Genomic DNA, 19,481 nt, shown 5'->3' on the forward strand with positions numbered 1-19,481 from the left:
TGTTGTCCTTAAGCCATTTTGCCACATCTTTGGAAGTATGCTTGGGGTCATTGTCCATTTGGAAGACACATTTGTGACCAAGCTTTAACTTCCTGACTGATGTCTTGAGATGTTGCTTCAATATATCCACATAATTTTCCTTCTCATGATGCCATCTATTTAGTGAAGTGCACCAGTCCCTCCTGCAGCAAAGCACCCTCACAACATGATGCTGCCACCCCCATGCTTCACGGTTGGGATGGTGTTCTTCGGCTTGCAAGCCTCCCCCTTTTTCTCCAAACATAACAATTGTCATTATGGCCAAACAGTTATATTTTTATTTCATCAGACCAGAGGACATTTCTCCAAAAAGTACGATCTTCGTCCTCATGTGCAGTTGCAAACCGTAGTCTGGCTTTTTTATGGCGGTTTTGGAGGAGTGGCTTCTTCCTTGCTGAGCGGCCTTTGAGGTTATGTCGTTATGAGACTCTGTGGATATAGAAATTTTTGTACCTGTTTCCTCCAGCATCTTCACAAGGTCCTTTGCTGTTGTTCTGGGATTGATTTGCAATTTTCTCACCAAAGTATGTTCATCTCTAGGAGACAGAACGCGTCTCCTTCCTGAGTGATATGGCGGCTGTGTGGTCCCCATGGTGTTTATACTTGTGTACTATTGTTTGTACAGATGAACGTGGTACCTTCAGGCATTTGGAAATTGCTCCCAAGGATGAACCCGACTTGTGTAGGTCTACAACTTTTTTTCTGAGATCTTCGCTGATTTCTTTTGATTTTCCCATGACGTCAAGCAGAGTCACCTAGTTTGAAAGTAGGCCTTGAAATACATCCACAGGTACACTTCCAGTTGACTCAAATTATGTCAATTAGCTTATCAGAAGCTTCTAAAGCCATGACATCATTTTCTGGAGTTTTCCAAGCTGTTGAAAGGTACAGTCAACTTAGTGTATGTAAACTTCTGACCCACTGGAATTGTGATACAGTGAATTGTAAGTGAAATAATCTGTCTGTAAACAATTGTTAGAAAAATTACTTGTGTCATGCACAAAGTAGATGTCCTAACAGATTGCCAAAACTATAGTTCGTTATCGAGAAATGTGTGGAGTGGTTGAAAAACCAGTTTTAATGACTCCAACCTAAGTGTATGTAAACTTCCGACTTCAACTGTATTTGCTAAGTGGACCTGAAAGTAGAAGGTGGAAAATCCCCTGTTGAATGTTGGTTGCTCATTCACACAGTACTCCGAGGAATGTGCTTTGGCCCATTTCCCTGGAAGGTGCAGAGCCTTCCCGTAATACACACGTAAAAAAACATATTTTTTTTGTATTAATATTGATATGATCAAGTAGCTAGGTAGTATAGAAATAGAGAGGAAATCTTCATTGAAAATCAACTTCTAACTTGATTGACACGTCACATTTGAGTTTGTATACTAATCTAACACGTCAAAATTACATTTGTGAAATCACACTAAATTTGACCTGCTTATAGTATGTAACAAGTAAATAGCAACATTTAACATAAAGTGGTACCTTGAGGACCAAATCACCCCAGTCACGAGTCTTCATAAAACAGGCGATGTCATCACTTATGTCATCATCAAGTAAAGCTTGAGGGCCAGTCAAACAAATCAAATGACATGTCATTTCTCACATGCTTTGTGAACAACAGGTGTAGACTAACTGTGAAATGCTTACTTACGGGTCCTTTTCCAACAATGCAGAGTTAAAGATAAAATAGGAATAAATAGGAATAAAACAAAAGGAATAAATACACAGTGAATAACAATAATTAGTAAAAATAACAGAGCTATATACAGGGAGTACCAGTACCGAGTCAATGTGCAGGGGTACAAGGTTATTGAGGCAGCTATGTACATATAGGTTGGGATGAAGTGACTAGGCAAAAGGATAGATAATGGACAGTAGCAGCAGCGTGTGTGTGTGTGTGTGTGTGTGTGTGTGTGTGTGTGTGTGTGTGTGTGTGTGTGTGTGTGTGTGTGTGTGTGTGTGTGTGTGTGTGTGTGTGTGTGTGTGTGTGTGTGTGTGTGTGTGTGTGTGTGTGTGTGTGTGTTGCCAATATGCTGGGGTGTCAGTGTAAGTATGTGTGAGTGTGTGCAAGAGAGTCAGTGCAACAATGCAGGTCCTGGATGCCATTTGATTAGCCATTTAGCAGTATTGTTTAGCAGTCTTATGGCTGTTTAGGGTCCTGTTGGTTCCAGACTTGGTGCACTGGTACCAAGGTAGCAGAGAACAATCTATGGCTTGGGTGGCTGGAGTCTTACAATTCTTAAGGACTTCCTCTGACACCGCCTGGTATAGGGGCCCTGGAGGCAGGAAGCTCGGCCACCACCCTCTGTAGCGTTTTGCGGTCGGGTGCCTTGCAGTTGCCATACCAAGCAGTGATGCAACCAGTCAAAATGCTCTCAATGGTGCATCTGTAAAACTTTTTGAGGGTCTGAGGGCCCATGCCAAATCTTTTCAGCCTCCTGAGGGGGAAGAGGCGCTGTCGTGCCATCTTCAGAAATGTGTGGGTGTGTGTGGACCATGTTAATTCCTTAGTGATGTGGACACAGAGGAACTTGAAGCTCTCAACCCACTCCAATACAGCCCCATCGATGTGGTTGGGAGCGTGCTCGCCCCTCCGTTTCCTTTAGTCAACGATCAGCTCCTTTATCTCACTGATGTTGAGGGAGAGGTTGTTGTCTTGGCACCACACTGCTAGGTCTCTGACCTCCTCCCTAAAGGTTGCCTCATCGTTGTCAGTGATCAATCCTGCCCCCATTGTGTCGTCAGCAAACTTGATGTTGTTGGAGCCGAGCTTGGCCTCGCAGTTGTGGGTGAACAGAGAGTACAGGAGGGGACTAAGCACACACCCCTGAGGGGCCCCCATGTTAATGGTCACCATTAACATGGCAGCCCGTCAGGAAGTCCAGGATCCAGTTGCAGAGGGAGGTATTCAGTCCGAGGGTCCTGAGCTTGGTGATGAGCTTGGAGGGAACAATTGTGTTGAATGCTGAGCTGTATATCAATGAACAACATTCTTACATAGGTATTCCTTTTGTCCATGTGGGTGAAGGCAGTATGGAGTGCAATCGAGATTGATTCATCTTTGGATCTGTTGGGACAGTATAATAAGTGGAGTGGATCCAGGGTATCTGGAATGATGGTGTTGATCAAGGGTGTCTGGAATGATGGCCAGTCCTCTTCTGGCTGTGCCGGGTGGAGATTATAACAGAACATGGCCAAGATGTTCAAATGTTCATAAATGACCAGCATGGTCAAATAATAATAATCACAGTAGTTGTCGAGGGTGCAACAAGTCAGCACCTCAGGAGTAAATGTAATTTGGCTTTTCATAGCTGATCATTGAGAGTATCTCTACCGCTCCTGCTGTCTCTAGAGAGTTTAAAGCCGCAGGTCTGGGACAGGTAGCACGTCCGGTGAACAGGTCAGGGTTCCATAGCCGCAGGCAGAACAGTTGAAACTGGAGCAGCAGCACGGCCAGGTGGACTGGGGACAACAAGGAGTCCTCATGCCAGGTAGTCCTGAGGCATGGTCCTAGGGCTCAGGTTCTCCAAGAGAGAGAAAGAAAGAAAGAGAGAAAGAGAGAATTAGAGCGAGCATACTTAAATTCACACAAGACACAGGATAAGACAGGAGAAATACTCCAGATATAACAGACTAACCCTAGCCCCCCGACACATAAACTACTGCAGCATAAATACTGTCATTGCCAACAAAGGGTATATAACAAAGTATTGAGATAAACGTTTGTTATTGACCAAATACTTATTTTCCACCATAATTTGCAAATAAATTTATAAAAAATCCTACAATGTGATTTTCTGGATTTTTTTTCTCATTTTGTCTGTCATTCTTGAAGTGTACCTATGATGAATATTACAGGCCTCTCTCGTCTTTTTAAGTGGGAGAACTTGCACAATTGGTGGCTGACTAAATACTTTTTTGCCCCACTGTATGGGAGGCGCCCTATTTGTGACTTGGGGCGCATTCCTCTGTTCAGACATTGCTGACGCCTGATGAATCTTACAAAGTCTGGACAGGTATTTAAGTAGCATATAATCACATCATATATTATAGCAATCTGTCAGTCGATGACACAGTCAATGATGTGGGACGCAACCATTGGTTAATGCATGCAACATCTGACCAGGGGAACGCAACCATTGTCTGCTTATTGCCCCCGCCTCGACCAACAAAAAAATTGCCAGTGAGTTGTTTCCCTCTGGGACTCCTGTTCCGCGGGGCAGGGGCAATAAGCACACCAGAGTGGCCCCGCCCTAATCAGAAAAAAATGAGGGAGTGTCTTGCTTTCTCTACAGTCTCTGCTTCAGAATTATTCCCTGTTGTTAGCTAGTGATAGCAAAGATTATTCATTATATTGACAAGATTTCAAGAAACCATTCTGACAATGAAAATACATTTCCTCAAAGATGGAAAGCAGATGGGAGGAGACAAGATCAGTTGGGACCATTCTAAGCAATGAGACGGCAGAAACGCGTGTGAACAGGTACAAGTCGTTTTTCTGAAAGTTGCCGAATGCCACATGCGTCTGTAACAGGGTTATATTGGTGATCCCCCTTGCCACTTTATTGTTAAGCCAATGGGTTTTTGGTTTGAGTTTGTCTTGCCTTCACCTACTCAACATGGCATCTAATTGGCTGGTTTGCGTAGCTTGCTTACGAGGGGGATGTTCCAGTTAGAATCGTCCCAGTGAACAAGCACCAAACCAGCGGTAAGTTGTTGGTTGCCAAGCACTGTACATCAAAAGTGATTTTTATACTCTCAAGTGATGATTTAAATGTACAATTTATATCAAATAGTTTGTAAATGTTATTCGAACATCACACATAAGATGCAGCGGTTCTTGGAGAATATTTGTTGTGCATTTTGTTGTAAAGAATTCCCGCCAGTACTAGCTAGCAACTTACTGTGTCTGGTGGTTCATATATTTTGTACAGTGCGTGAGTGCAGAGTTGGATGGTGAGACGTGCATTGCATGACGTGCAATTTTGTGCCGTTCCTAACAGGTACATTTTTAAAGATATTATATTGTAATTGTATTATTTTGGCAACTACCCCAGTGAACAAGCACCAAACCAGCGTGCGTGAGTGCAGAGTTGGATGGTGAGACGTGCATTGCATGACGTGTAATTTTGTGCGGTTCCTAACAGAATAAAGCTCCATGACTGGTGCTACATATTGGAGTTCCGTGTCGATGACTGATTGTACACAACGCAAGAAGAGTACTGTTACACGTCCACTTATATCAGTACATTTGTAACAACCTAAACATTACTCTATTTGATCAAATAACCCTCACGTAATTTGATACTCTCTCATAGACTTTCCTGCAAAATAATCTGTTTATCTCGCAGGGACAGATTTTGGGCCGAGTTAATCCTCTCGCTTCGCCTCTTCCACTCTGGTGATAGCTAGTGATAGTGATGCACAAGCTAGGCCTATTTGAAACATTGCTATCTACTGGCAGCATTTACCAGCCAGAATCAGAAGCTTGAAAAAATCCATTAAAAAAAATCTTGAAAGTCCATTTGAAAACCCCCCAATACAAAATACAACTGAACATCATAATGATATTTTATTTCGTTTTGCAGTCAAATATGGTAGTTTCAGTATAGTTTTACAAATGTTTTTCTTAATTATTTTATTCCAGTTTACTAAATCATTTTTTCCAATTTTAGTTTAAGTTTTAGTTTACTATAATGACCTTGGTGAAGACGCTAGCCAGCTGGTCAGCGCAAGCTCTAAGTACTCGTCCTGGTATTCCGTCTGGCTCCGCAACCTTGCGAATGTTAACCTGTTTAAAGGTCTTACTCACATCGGTGCGGTCTTAGTGCCAGCATCGGTTTGTGGTGGTAGATAGACATTTACAAAAAAATACAGATGAAAACTCTCTTGGTAAATAGTATGGTCTGCAGCTTTGGTTCTGTTCAATTAGCCAAGTCCACGAACACTCATCTCGATGTACAGTATATGAATAACCAATCATACATTATATGTTAACATTATGCTAAATAGGTTTATGGCAGAAGGATGTCTTTTGCTCACCACTGCACATGGTCTGGCAGAGATTGACAGATCGAGTAATCAAAGCACAGGCAATCTAATCGCTCTGCTGGAGTAGACCATATTTACATTTAAGTCAATTAGCAGATGCTCTTATCCATAAGGACTTACAGAAGCAATTAAGGTTAGTGCCTTGTTCAAGGACACATCGCCAGATTTTTCACCTAGTCGGCTCGGAGATTCAAACAAGCGACTTTTTGGTTACTGGCCCAACACTCCCAAGTGCTAGACTACCTACCGCCTGTACATAGAGACTCATGGGTATGGCCATTTGTAGTTAGTTGTGTTTTCTCCCCGGGTTGTGGATGGCTCTCTTTTTCCCCCTCGTTCTGACTCGTCGTCGCTTGCGTCTTCCTCATAACATTCACTTTCTGGCTTATCGACATCTGCATTCCGACTTTCCTTTGCGATCTGAGTTTCGCCGCTTTCGCTCTCCGTCTTTCTTCGTCGCTATTGCTCTCATCGTCGCTTTCCTTCGACTTTGCGTCTCTCTTTGGCCAGTCATTGAACGGCCTCCTGAACAATGGACGTCTGCACTTCACTGAAGGTTTCGCTCTGAGCTCGTTGTGTTTTCCCTCTGTCTCGTCGTTGGCATCTACCTCTCCGTGAGAGGTTGGCTTGACTTCTCTCGGATCCGTTGTCTCTTTCTGACTCATGGCTACCATCTTCCTTGTTTTCGGATCCTTTGAATGGTATCTTTGTGGCCTCCAGCTAAACGGTGGGTATCTGGCCCTCATGACAGGTCTCTCTCTTTGGCCAGGGTGCCTATTCGTCGAAGGGACCTTGTCTTTCACCACAGGGTTATGTCTCAGAATACTGTAAGATAACTGGGAAAACCACGTCAAATCAAATCAAAATGCATTTGTCATATTTGTCATGTTATGAGCAGAAAGGAAACATAGAAAGTAAGACCAAGACCATTAGATATTTGAAGGTTTACAGCAATGCTACATTAATAGGTAGTCATGGACCCCAAAGACAGGTTTTGATATTTTAAGTGATCTTCGGGGTAACTTCAATCAACAAACTTCATTACAAAAGAATTGGCCAAGATGTCATCCATTGATGCCCTTTTCATGTATTTTCTTTGCCTGACTTTGAGGGCTGCTTCCTCCAGTTTGGTCTTCAGCTCACATTGGGAGAGTTGCCGCCCCTCAGACAGCCTGGGGACCACCAAGGCTGCTACGGCTAATTACACCAGCAGCTCCAGCTTCATGTTGTATCTGGGTGATCTGTTCAGAACAGTGTGATATGCTGTGAACCAAGTATATAGTATCCTATCCTATATTGAGGTTATAATGCGGTCGTCTGCACCATATGTACAGCGGAAATGTACACCGAAACAATAACATTAAACGGCATCATATTACGGCTTTAAATACCTCCCAGGGTTCCAGCTGATGAAATAACTTTACTGTTGTAGACAAATACAATAATGAAACCTGAGCAAATCGTTCAAGGAGTTGTCAACAAACGTTCACATACCTCATTGTTTATAGATGTATTGTCAAATGGCTTGGAAATAAACCCCACAAAGAATATATTACAAGCCATCATTGGGGGGGGGGACTACTGCTTAATTTAAAAAAGAACAAAACATCAGCCCTGCCACTTGATATTCTGTAGTGCTGAGGGATGCAAGGACTGACAGTCCACTAGGTCAATATGATAGTTTTAACCCTGTTTTGCATGGCCAACGTTTGTAATGGTGTTTTTCCTGCCTTAAGGCTATGGAGTGTTCAGAACAAACAGAAAACCAGGAACATTCCCAGGACATTAAATAACATTCCCATTAAGTTAGGGTTTTATCTAACATTCGGATGATAATATTCCAAAAACGTTTAAATATTGTTTTGGATTTTTTTTTTCAGAATTAAAAAAAATGAAACATCCTTAGAATGTTCTAACATTCACTCAAATGTTGTGCACAACATCTGTAAAAAGCACCACAGAACATTCCCCTAATGTTCTTATTAAGATAACAAATGTACTCTTTACTCCATACATTTTCCCTGACACCCAAAATCACATTTTGAATGCTTAGCAGGACAGGAAAATTGTCAAGTTCACACACTTATCAAGAGAGCATCCCTGGTCATTCCTATTGCCTCTGATCTGGCAGACTCACTAAACACACATGCTTCATTTGTAAATTATGTCTAAATGTTGGAGTGTGCCCCTGGCTATCCGTCAATAAAAAAATCAAATGGAGCCTTCTGGTTTGGTTAATATAAGATATTTGAAATGATTTATACTTTTACTTTTGATACTTAAGTATATTTAAAACCATAAACTTTTAGACTTTTACTCAAGTAGTATTTTATTGGGTGACTTTCACATTTACTTGAGTCATTTTCTATTAAGGTATCTTTACTTTTACTCAAGTATGATAGTTGGGTACTTATCCCACCCACTACAGAGAAGTGAGAGGTTGATTACGAAACCCACTAGTTCTAATCTCTTGTCTTTGTTCATGACACAAGAATAATCCATCTGTTTGTTTGTCCATTCATTCATTTATTCATTCATATACGCAGGACTAGGTTGGTCACAAGGCTGGTGTATAAGACAGACTTTAGGTCCAAACTGCAGATAACTGAACCAACCAAGTCACAGTGAGAGCAGGAAATGGAGAGAGAGAGCGAGATTATATATTTGGAAGTTTTAAAACAGCAGTACCTGGAGGTGTGTTGTTGGACACCAACGTAAGGGTTTGACATGATCACAAGCCTGACGTTCACTCACTCACTCACTCACTCACTCACTCACTCACTCACTCACTCATGTAGGCCTATTCATTATTTCATTCATACATGTACTGTACATACATACATGCAGGCATTTGTTGACATTCTGCTAAACAGGCTGAGGAAGGAAAGATGTTCGTACTCACAGCTGCACTCTGTTTTACAGAGATTGAGAGAGCGAGTGGTGTTGGAGGAGACGCAGGCGAGGCGATTGCTCAGCTGGAAGAGACCGAAAAAGCTGAAGGACAGGGTCTTGTTCGGCTTAAATGGCTTGCGCTTGCGGCTCTGTCCGGGACCTCTGAACTGCTTTGGGATGTATCTCTTCTTCCTGTTCCCCTCTCTCTCTTTCGGTTCCTCTCCTACTTGCTCGTCCAGCTCCGCCTCTAACTCTTCCAGGTTCTCCTCGTCTAGCTCATCCTCGTCAACCTCGTCTTCCTCATCCTCATAGCCGCAAAACTCTTCCACCTCAGCCGCTTTGCTTTCTTGCGCCTCAACTTTGTCATGTTCTTCCTTTTCACCAGCGGACTCCTCAGCCTCACGCTTGTTCCTTCCTATCGCGTGACTCCCTGGTCTCGTCCTCTTCCCTTCGGGCCTCTCTGATCTTGGGCTCACTCCCTCTGTTTTCCCGGTAGGTTTGGGTTTCATTCCCCCAGGCTTTCCTGTAGGTCTAGGCTTGTCCTCTTTTCCCTCAGAACTGACTCGATCTTCCTTTGACTCAACATCTCTACCTGGACGTTTGTGCCCAAACAGTCTCACAGGTCTCCTGCTGATGGGGCGTCTTTTGGATTTATGCAGGAAATGTTTGCGCAGGACAAGGTTGGTCACAAGGCTGGTGTTTAAACCAGACTTTAGGTCCAAACTGCAGATAACTGGACCAACCAAGTCACAGTGAGAGCAGGAAGAGAATAGAGGGAGAGATTATATATTTGGACGTTTTAAAGGGGAAGTTCAGTATTTTACTTGATTTTCCTCACCCTGAAAGTAGTCTATAAGATAAAACAAAACATGGATTACAGTTTGTCTTTAAACAGCCACTACAAACTTCCGCTAACCTTAGGCACCGCTGGCTAGGGGCAACCATGCAATGTTTTTTTTTTTTTGAAATGGCCATTCATTTTGGTAAATTGCCCCCGTTGATTTTAGCTGAAGTTTGTAGTGGCTCTCTAAAGAAAATGGCCCATAGACTACTAGGGTGACGACCCCTTTAACATTAAGTTGTAAAATATTGAACATCCCCTTTAACTAAATTTGAGACCTTTTTCAGTGACATTGATGTTTTATGCTCTCACACCACCTTTAAGTCATCTCTCGAAACTCACACAAACACAATAGGCCTACATAGAATTCACAACCCACTTTTGGCCAAGGCGTCGTCCAGTTCGACTCCCTTTGCTGCAATTATCTCAGTCAGATTGAATTGGTCAGCAGCCTCTGTCAGTTTGGGCTTCAGCTCACATTTGGAGAGAAGCAGCCCCTCAGACAGGCTGGGAACCAGGGCTGCTACAGCCAACACCACCAGCAGCTCCAGCTTCATGTTGTTTTTGGGTGATCTGTTTAGAATGGTATGGAAAGATATAGGATAAAAAATATACATGATTATCCTACAAAGAGAAGCTGTAAGGCTGTTCTGAAGAGTTGAAGAGTTCCATTCCAAAACACTATACAACACATTCGGAAAGTACTCAGACCCCTTCCCTTTTTCCACATGTTGTTACAGCCTTTCCCTCAATGTATACACAATAACCCATAATGCCAAAGCGAAAACAAGCTTTTAGACATTTTTGCAAATGTATTATAAATAATAAACAGCAATACCTTTGCTATGAGACTCTAAATTGAGCTCAGGTGCATCCTGTTTACATTGATCATCCTTGAGATGTTTCTACAACTTGATTGGAGTACACCTATGGGAAATTCAATCAATTGGACATGATTTGGAAAGACACACACCTGTCTATATAAGATCTCACAGTTGACAGTGCATGTTAGAGCAAAAACAATAAACCATGAGGTCGAAGGAATTGTCCGTAGAGCGCCGAGACAGGATTGTGTGGAGGCACAGATCTGATAAATGGTACCAAAAAATGTCTGCAGCATTGAAGGTCCCCAAGACCACGGTGGCCTCGATCATTCTTAAATGGAAGAAGTTTGGAACCACCAAGACCCTTCCTAGAGCTGGCCGCCCTGCCCAACTGAGCAATCGGGGAGAAGGGCCTTGGTCAGGGATGTGACCAAGAACCCGATGGTCACTCTGACAGATCCCCAGAGTTCCTCTGTGGAGATGGGAGATGTCTGGAGGAAACCAGGCACCGCTCATCACCTGGCCAATACCATCCTCAAGGTGAAGCATGGTGGTGGTAGCATCATGCTGTGGGGATGTTTTTCAGCGGCAGGGGCTGGCGGACTAGTCAGGATCGAGTGAAGAATGGAGTAAAGGACCTCAGACTGGGGCGAAGGTTCACCTTCCAACACGACAACGACCCTAAGCACACAGTCAAGACAAAGCAGGAGTGGCTTCGGGACAAGTCTCTGAATGTCCTTGAGTGGCCCCGTCAAGATCCCGGACTTGAACCCGATCGAACATCTCTGGAGAGACCTGAAAATAGCTGTGCAGCGACACTCCCCATCTAGCTTGATAGAGCTTGAGAGGATCTGTAGAGAAGAATGTGAGAAACTCCCCAAATAAAGGTGTGCCAAGCCTGTAACGTCATACCCAAGAAGACTCGAGGCTGTAATGGCTGCCAAAGGTGCTTCAAAAAGTACTGAGTAAAATGTTCTGAATACTTATGTAAATGTGATTTTTCCATTTTAGTTTTTGTATCAATTTCTAAAACCTGTTTTTGCTTTGTCATTAGAACAAGGCTGTTAACCTAACAAAATGTGTAAAGCCAGGGGATCTGAATACTTTCCGAATGCACTGTATAAACCAATTCTTCACATTTGTGTTTTTTCATCAGAAATGATTGCTTACAGTATATCCATTTTCGGAAATGTTGGTAAATGAGCTTTTATTGTTTTAAAGAACTTATGAAAAAGATGGATGTTTTTTCACCGTCTAATCATGGCGCGGTGTTCAATGACAGACGTGTATTTGTTTGAAATCTATCACTTGACGGTTTCATTTCAGAGAGGCAAATAATCATCTTTTGTTGCAAAATGCTATATATCCTTCTCACTCTCACAGGAATAAGTAGTACTGCTGGGGTTTTACACAGTCAAATGTGATAAATAACTACATTTTTTAAATAAAGATCTGTATAAATTATATATTTGTGACGTCAATATATAAAACAAACTTAATAAATATGATAATAGGAGATCTGTATGTAAAATATTTACATTTCACCATTTAGCAGATGTTCTCATCCAGAACGACTTACAGTTAGTGCATTCATCTTAATTAAGATAACTAGGGGAGACAACCACGTAACACAGTCAAATATACAGGATACCAACATTCCATTCCAGCTTAACAGTATGTAGCATTTTTGCAACAAAACCCATTTGAATACACATCTCAAATCTATTAATAAAACATCTGAGAACAGTAATATTTTACACACACACATGAAGGAACCTACAGGATATAATTTTGGAATGAAACTCTTCAAGTTCACGAGAGGCTTTACGTTGTTGTAGGCAAATAAGATGAAACCTGAGCAGATCATTTGAGGATTTTTCAACCAACACTCATGTATGTTTCAAAATGTATTGTCAATTGTACGCATAGTGTATTCCCCATAACCAATGTATTTCAAAGCTATCACCGCGAGGGATGAAAACATGTACTTTTTCATTTATTCTTGTATTTAAACTCTAAAATGTATTATTATTTAGGTATTTACGTTTGTATATATCTGAGCTAGCAAATCGGCGATGTTGTGAGAGACCTCAATTACCAAAACACACACTTTCTCAAAGTATTTCCATATTTCTCAAAGTACCTCTACAACCATAATATTGACTTTTTTTCACTGAACATTCAACATACAATAACTCAATACAGGTCAAAACAATGAGTCCGTTCAATAAAAATGCCCTTACCAGTCGTTCAGGTAAGCGAGGAACAGTGTTCAGTGGAAAATAACACAGCTGATCAAGCTGTACCTACTCCTCTGTGTCTGACAGACAACACATCAGAGTTTTTATACGGGAAGGATGGGTAAAGCAGGACGGGTAGCCAGGTGAGCCAATTCTTCACATTTTGTTCTCAGGCCATTGGGTAATATCCCATCACGTCATCAAAGTAATGGAAAGTACAGTATGTACACAGACACTGTAGATCTTAATTACAAAGGTGGGAGTGAAGCTTAGGCGTTAAAGGGCAAGTCTGCGTTAGCATAATGAATGAGGAGAACAATGACATGAAGATGATGCAAACTCTAACCATCACTTTAAACCAGGATTGGTAAGCAGTAGTGGGCTACACCTGACAGGATTCTTGTCATAATTGACATTACTATCCATCTGTGTTTGTGGTTTAGGTTACTAACACTTTGGTCCATCCAAGACCAACTGTGACCTGTTCAAATGAACTTCGCAAAATCAAACATTCCACAAACACATGATCCGGTGATAGTACTGTGTATTACACAACTGAACACAATGAAAACACATGTTTGCTATGTGTACCACACTAAGCATACATGGTTAACCAGTTAGCTGGCATTTCTATTTTTTTGTATAGTCATTGTGATCACCTGATTATGTCAATTACTGTGGGTGTCGAGATGAGAACTCAAGACTGAAGCTATAACAACGTGTAAAATGAGCCCCATCCTTCCTGTCATTTAACTCACAATACCTTGAATGGAAAGCATAACCAATCAAGCAAGTACTTAAGATGCCATCCTCTTTTCTTTTGTCTTTCTTTGCGTTTTATCAACAAAGCGTTGAGAAATGTGATTCTGTAGTCAGTAACCAAACACTATGGCCCCCTACACACTCAGATTGTACAAATGATGTGTAACTCACTTGAGACAACGGGTGTGTAAACATTTTTGTGCAGACAAACTCTCCATTGTGTCACAAACACACTGTCTCAAACGTGTTGTACAATCTGTGTGTACACGGCCTATTTTTCAGACAATCCAGGCTCATGTCTTCCTATCAGGTTCACTGGGTTTGCATAATGTCCTGAGCTGATCAGAGGATTTGGGTAGTCGCTTAATAAAGGCACATATGTCACGTTTGCTTGTTGAATAGTTTCAGTCTTTGTCGTTACTCCTTTCTTTCTTTCTTCTTTTTTTAAGTGCCAAACATTCAATGGCCCAAGGGCCATAACATTGTACTTCCTTATAGTTTTGATCTTTTGTTTCACACCAGTATCATCCCTCCAAATAATGATTGTTGCCCTAAATGAGTACCCGAAGAAACTTTGCAGTGACAGGAATGTTTCGTTTTGTGACAACTTTGATTTGCTGTGGGAGCAACTAGCACTTTTTAAAAGAGACAAGATTCACCCTAACCGCAGGGCTTCCAGGATTATTTCCAGCAACATCGCAAACTGTTTTAGAGACTGACAGACAGGGTCTGGTAGTGCTCCAGTACCAGCAACATCAAACTGTTTTAGAGACTGACAGACAGGGTCTGGTAGTGCTCCAGTCCCAGCAACATCAAACTGTTTTAGAGACTGACAGACAGGGTCTGGTAGTGCTCCAGTCCCAGCAACATCAAACTGTTTTAGAGACTGACAGACAGGGAGGGTCTGGTAGTGCTCCAGTCCCAGCAACATCAAACTGTTTTAGAGACTGACAGACAGGGTCTGGTAGTGCTCCAGTCCCAGCAACATCAAACTGTTTTAGAGACTGACAGACAGGGTCTGGTAGTGCTCCAGTCCCAGCAACATCAAACTGTTTTAGAGACTGACAGACAGGGTCTGGTAGTGCTCCAGTCCCAGCAACATCAAACTGTTTTAGAGACTGACAGACAGGGTCTGGTAGTGCTCCAGTCCAAGCAACATCAAACTGTTTCAGAGACTGACAACAGGGTCTGGTAGTGCTCCAGTCCTCCCTGGCAGACTAAGCAACAGAAGACTTGGAAACCATATCAACTCCCGTAGAAATGGCTCTATAGTTATTGTGAGCAGTGGCGGATTTAGGTATAGGCGACAAGGGCATCTTGCCGGGGGTGGCAGGGGGCACCCGCACAAAAAAAAACGGAATGGTGTCATTTATGCCATCATCGGTTTTCTATCGCTCATTTGCGCGTCACGTCAATGATATCATGTCACCGTGTGGGACTGTGGGTCAATTAACCTTGTCGGAGTGGGCACCCTGATTCTAGTTTGTGAGCTAGGCAGGCTACTGCCTGGGAAGATCTCCCACTCAGAAGTACAAGATGGGGAGGGAGTAGGTTGACCTCAGGTCACCCCACTGGAAGCCCGGGGTAGGGAGAGTGGGGGCATCTATCAAATAGCGCACCTCTAACAGTAAAGTACAGTAAAATCAGTCACACTACAAAATGCTACCAAATAAACCACAATTCATTCATAATACTGTGAATATATAGTTTCACAGACATATTGCTTTTTCTATTTTTTTGTGCCGAAATCATTAAGAATAATATAAAACCAGTCTGCACACCACCAAGGTAAATTGGTTTCGTCTTGGGAGGGAGCCATGCAAGCTAGAACCGCCACTGATTGTGAGTAACCTAAATTATGTTCCTCTAAATCCGCCTTCTACAGAGTTTATACAAACTGTCATCTCCTACCATTCTGATAGATTGGAAACTTTCAGAAAACATGGTTGTAACGTTAATTTATTTGTCGTTCCGTTGGTTACCTTGAGTCTGATGCCCTCGTGGCAGAGTGGCCCACACATTGAATATGGCGCTTTTAAATGTTAGAGCAATCACTCGAAAACCATTATTGTGAATGACCTCATTACTGAGTGCAAAGTTCATTGCATGTTTCTCACTGAAACATATGCGTCTTCAGATTGTAGTGCCGCCCTTATTGAAGCCTCCCCCAGACTACAGCTTTTCATACTCAGAAAAGGGAAAAAGGGTGGGGAGACAGCCACTATTTTCACTAATGCTCTCTCTCAGCTGCAAGGACATTTAGTTTGGCGACCGAGTCTTTTGAGTATCATGCCGGCTGAATGCATGACGCGGGATGGGAGCCTGTCGAGCCAACCGAGGAAAGAAAACCTCCCATTACACTCTGATGTAAAGGACCAAATCAAGAGATGAAAAGAGGTAGTGAAGTAGCTCTAGTCCAGTGCGTTACGTGTGGGTTGCTGATTCTGAGATTCTAAAGCATAAGCAAACCGCACGTAACACCATGGTCCAGAGCTAGTAGTGAAGCAGCACTGAAGGTAGAGGTGGAATGTCTGGAGGTCGAAACTCCTCGTGTTCACGGTAAGGCTCCGGAGAGTAATCCAAGGATGCAAACCTTACTCTGCTGGGTAAAAACAGATGTGACAGAATGGAATAGAGTAACAGAGTTCAGTGTTTTGAATAAGACGCCTCTAGTTGCTTTACATAGAACCATATACCACTGCCTTCAAAATAGATGTACACCCATTGACTTTCACACAAACGTGTTACAGCCGGAATTTAAAAGGATTAAGATGATATTATAGGCATGTTTGTAAATTCAATCTGGACTGCCAGAGTGCGCTCAGGACATTTGTAAATTGAGAGCGTTTTTCTCTCGGAGCGTTCAGAGCGCACACTGGACGCTCTGGCTGAGGAGTAGAGTTGGTCCAAACTTTCTGACCCCACAACGGTAGTCAAGCACCCAAGCTAACTGGTTAACGTTGGCTACCTTGGTAGTTACTTTCAGACACAAATGCTAGAACACCTCACTCACCCTAGCAGAGCTGGTTAGGCTGTTTTCATGTTATCCAGAGCGTTGGTGACTAACTGTGCTGCTGGCAATAGTTTAATTACGTTTTTTTGCGCCATTTACTAACAGGCCATATTCAACGGGTGTTGAGCCTTTGTAAAATAATTCGTTATGGCAAGGCTAAAGAAGTTCAGGAGTAAAAATGTGCTGAACAAATCACAATAAGTTGCATGGACTCACTGTGTGCAATAATAGTGTTTAGCATGATTTTTGAATGACTACCTCATCTCTGTACCCCCCCACACACACACACACACAATTATCTATAAGGTCCCTCAGTCGATCAGTGAATTTGAAACGGATTCAACCACAAAGACCAAGGAGGTTTTCCAATGCCTCGCAAAGGGCACCTATTGGTAAATGGGTAAAGCAAAAAAACAGACATATATCCCTTTGAGCATGGTGAAGTTGTTTATTACATTTTGGATGGTGCATCAATACACCCATCCACTACTAACTAGTCACTTGCCAGAGAGGAAGGACACTGCTCAGGGATTTCACCATGAGGCCAATGGTGATTTTAAAACAGTTCGAGTTTAACGGCTGTGATAGGATATAACTGAGGATGGATCAACAACAGTGTAGTTACTCCATAATACCAAGCTAAATGACAGAGTGAAAATGAAGCCTGTACAGAATACAAATATTTCAAAACATGCATCCTGTTTGCAGTAAGGCACTATAAAACTGAAAAAAACATGGGCAAAGAAATTCACTTATTGTCCTGAATATAAAGTGTTATGTTTGTGGCAAATCCAACACGTCACCGAGAACAACTCTTTAAGGACTTGGGGGTATTTTAGGATAAAAAGAAAAGGAATAGAGCTAGGCACAGGGAGAATCCTAGAGGAAAACCTGGTTCAGTCTGCTATCCAACAGACACATTCACCTTTCAGCTGGACAATAACATGAAACATAAAGCCAAATATACACTGGAGTTGCTTACCAAGACGACTGTAGTGGCTTCCTTTCGTCTTTACCATAGCCACTGCCCAAGCCTGAAGCGGGGTTGTTTGGTACGCATACAGTCCACACTCAAGGTTTCCAAACGGCCAAACATTCCATGACATCCAGGGATATGGTGCAACAAAAATGTTTATTCTTATATCTAACAAATAAATGATTCTCCAATCAACTTAAAGCATAGGTTACTTTATATGGAAAATACATATTATGACATGTCTGTATGTCTGTATGGTCAAAAAACTATACCGCTCCCGCATCTAGCAAGGACTCCCTCTCCCGAAGGCCCAACTTCCTGCCTTTATCCTAACACACTTACCACAATACAATGAATAGGCAAGAGGGGGCCAAAAACTAAGTTACACTAACAACAAATGAATATATACCTAATATTTAATAATTTACATTAATATTTAATATATTTACACAAATATACATGGAGCTCCATATGTTCGGTCTTTTATACAAATATGTCCAAATCGGCTCTAACAACGACAATAAAAGTTCCTGAGTGGCCTAGTTACAGTTTTGAACTAAATAGGCTTGAAAATCTATGGCGAGACTTGAAAATGGCTGTCTAGCAATGATCAACAACCAACTTGACAGTTTAATTTGTTTTATTTATTTCACCTTTATTTAACCAGGTAGGCTAGTTGAGAACAAGTTCTCATTTACGACTGTGACCTGGCCAAGATAAAGCATAGCAGTGTGAACAGACAGCAACACAGAGTTACACATGGAGTAAACAATAAACAAGTCAATAACACGGTAGAAAAAAAGAAAAAAAAGAAAAAAAGGAGTCTATATACATTGTGTGCAAAAGGCATGAATGAGGTAGGCGAATAATTACAATTTTAGCAGATTAACACTGGAGTGATAAATGATCAGATGGTCATGTGCAGATAGAGATACTGGTGTGCAAAAGAGCAGAAAAGTAAATAAATAAAAACAGTATGGGGATGAGGTAGGTAAATTGAGTGGGCTATTTACCGATGGATGATGTACAGCTGCAGCGATCGGTTAGCTGCTCAGATAGCAGATGTTTAAAGTTGGTGAGGGAGATAAAAGTCTCCAACTTCAACGATTTTTGCAATTCGTTCCAGTCACAGGCAGCAGAGAACTGGAAGGAAAGGCGGCCAAATTAGGTGTTGGCTTTAAGGATGATCAGTGAGATACACCTGCTGGAGCGCGTGCTACGGGTGGGTGTTGCCATCGTGACCACTGAACTGAGATAAGGCGGAGCTTTACCTAGCATGGACTTGTAGATGACCTGGAGCCAGTGGGTCTGGCAACGAATATGTAGCGAGGGCCAGCCGACTAGAGCATACAGGTCGCAGTGGTGGGTGGTATAAGGAGCTTTGGTAATAAAACGGCTGGCACTGTGATAAACCTCATCCAGTTTGCTGAGTAGAGTATTGGAAGCCATTTTGTAGATGACATCGTCGAGGATCGGTAGGATTGTCAGTTTTAATAGGGTAAGTTTGGCGGCGTGAGTGAAGGAGGCTTTGTTGCGAAATAGAAAGCCGATTCTAGATTTGATTTTGGATTGGAGATGTTTGATATGAGTCTGGAAGGAGAGTTTACAGTCTAGCCAGACACCTAGGTACTTATAGATGTCCACATATTCTAGGTCGGAACCATCCAGGGTGGTGATGCTAGTCGGGCGTGTGGTTGCAGGGAGTGAACGGTTGAAAAGCATGCATTTGGTTTTACTAGCGTTTAAGAGCAGTTGGAGGCCACGGAAGGAGTGTTGTATGGCGTTGAAGCTCGTTTGGAGGTTAGATAGCACAGTGTCCAAGGAAGGGCCAGAAGTAT

At 42.3% G+C, this 19,481-nt stretch overlaps 2 protein-coding genes across 4 annotated transcripts in view; one reads left to right on the forward strand and one right to left on the reverse strand.

The window, feature by feature from the left end:
• Positions 1 to 4,382: 4,382 nt before the first annotated feature.
• The window catches only part of LOC118364993 (RAC-gamma serine/threonine-protein kinase-like), a 44,986-nt gene continuing 29,887 nt past the window's right edge, over positions 4,383 to 19,481 (forward strand). Inside the window, exon 1 of one of the 2 annotated variants that reach the window (XM_035746862.2) lies at positions 4,383 to 4,527. The gene's annotated coding sequence lies outside the window, so the exon portion shown is untranslated. Of the gene's footprint in view, positions 4,528 to 4,783; positions 5,048 to 19,481 lie in introns of those variants that run through there. The other variant, XM_052490628.1, reaches the window with a different exon arrangement.
• Positions 8,733 to 13,064, reverse strand: LOC118364994 (uncharacterized). 2 transcript variants are annotated; one of them, XM_052490630.1, is made up of 4 exons: positions 12,896 to 13,064; positions 10,667 to 10,755; positions 10,208 to 10,401; positions 8,733 to 9,720 (listed from the first exon to the last, which is right to left on the reverse strand). In XM_052490630.1, the coding sequence occupies exons 3-4, from the start codon at positions 10,383 to 10,385 to the stop codon at positions 8,912 to 8,914; spliced, it is 987 nt and encodes a 328-aa protein (XP_052346590.1). In that variant the 5' UTR covers positions 10,386 to 10,401; positions 10,667 to 10,755; positions 12,896 to 13,064; the 3' UTR covers positions 8,733 to 8,911. The 2 variants fall into 2 exon arrangements, with proteins under 2 accessions (XP_052346590.1, XP_035602756.1); XM_035746863.2 differs by lacking the exon at positions 10,667 to 10,755 and having other exon boundaries at positions 8,734 to 9,720.

This window comes from Oncorhynchus keta, chromosome 32 (assembly GCF_023373465.1).
Source record: "Oncorhynchus keta strain PuntledgeMale-10-30-2019 chromosome 32, Oket_V2, whole genome shotgun sequence".
Lineage (NCBI taxonomy): Eukaryota > Metazoa > Chordata > Actinopteri > Salmoniformes > Salmonidae > Oncorhynchus > Oncorhynchus keta.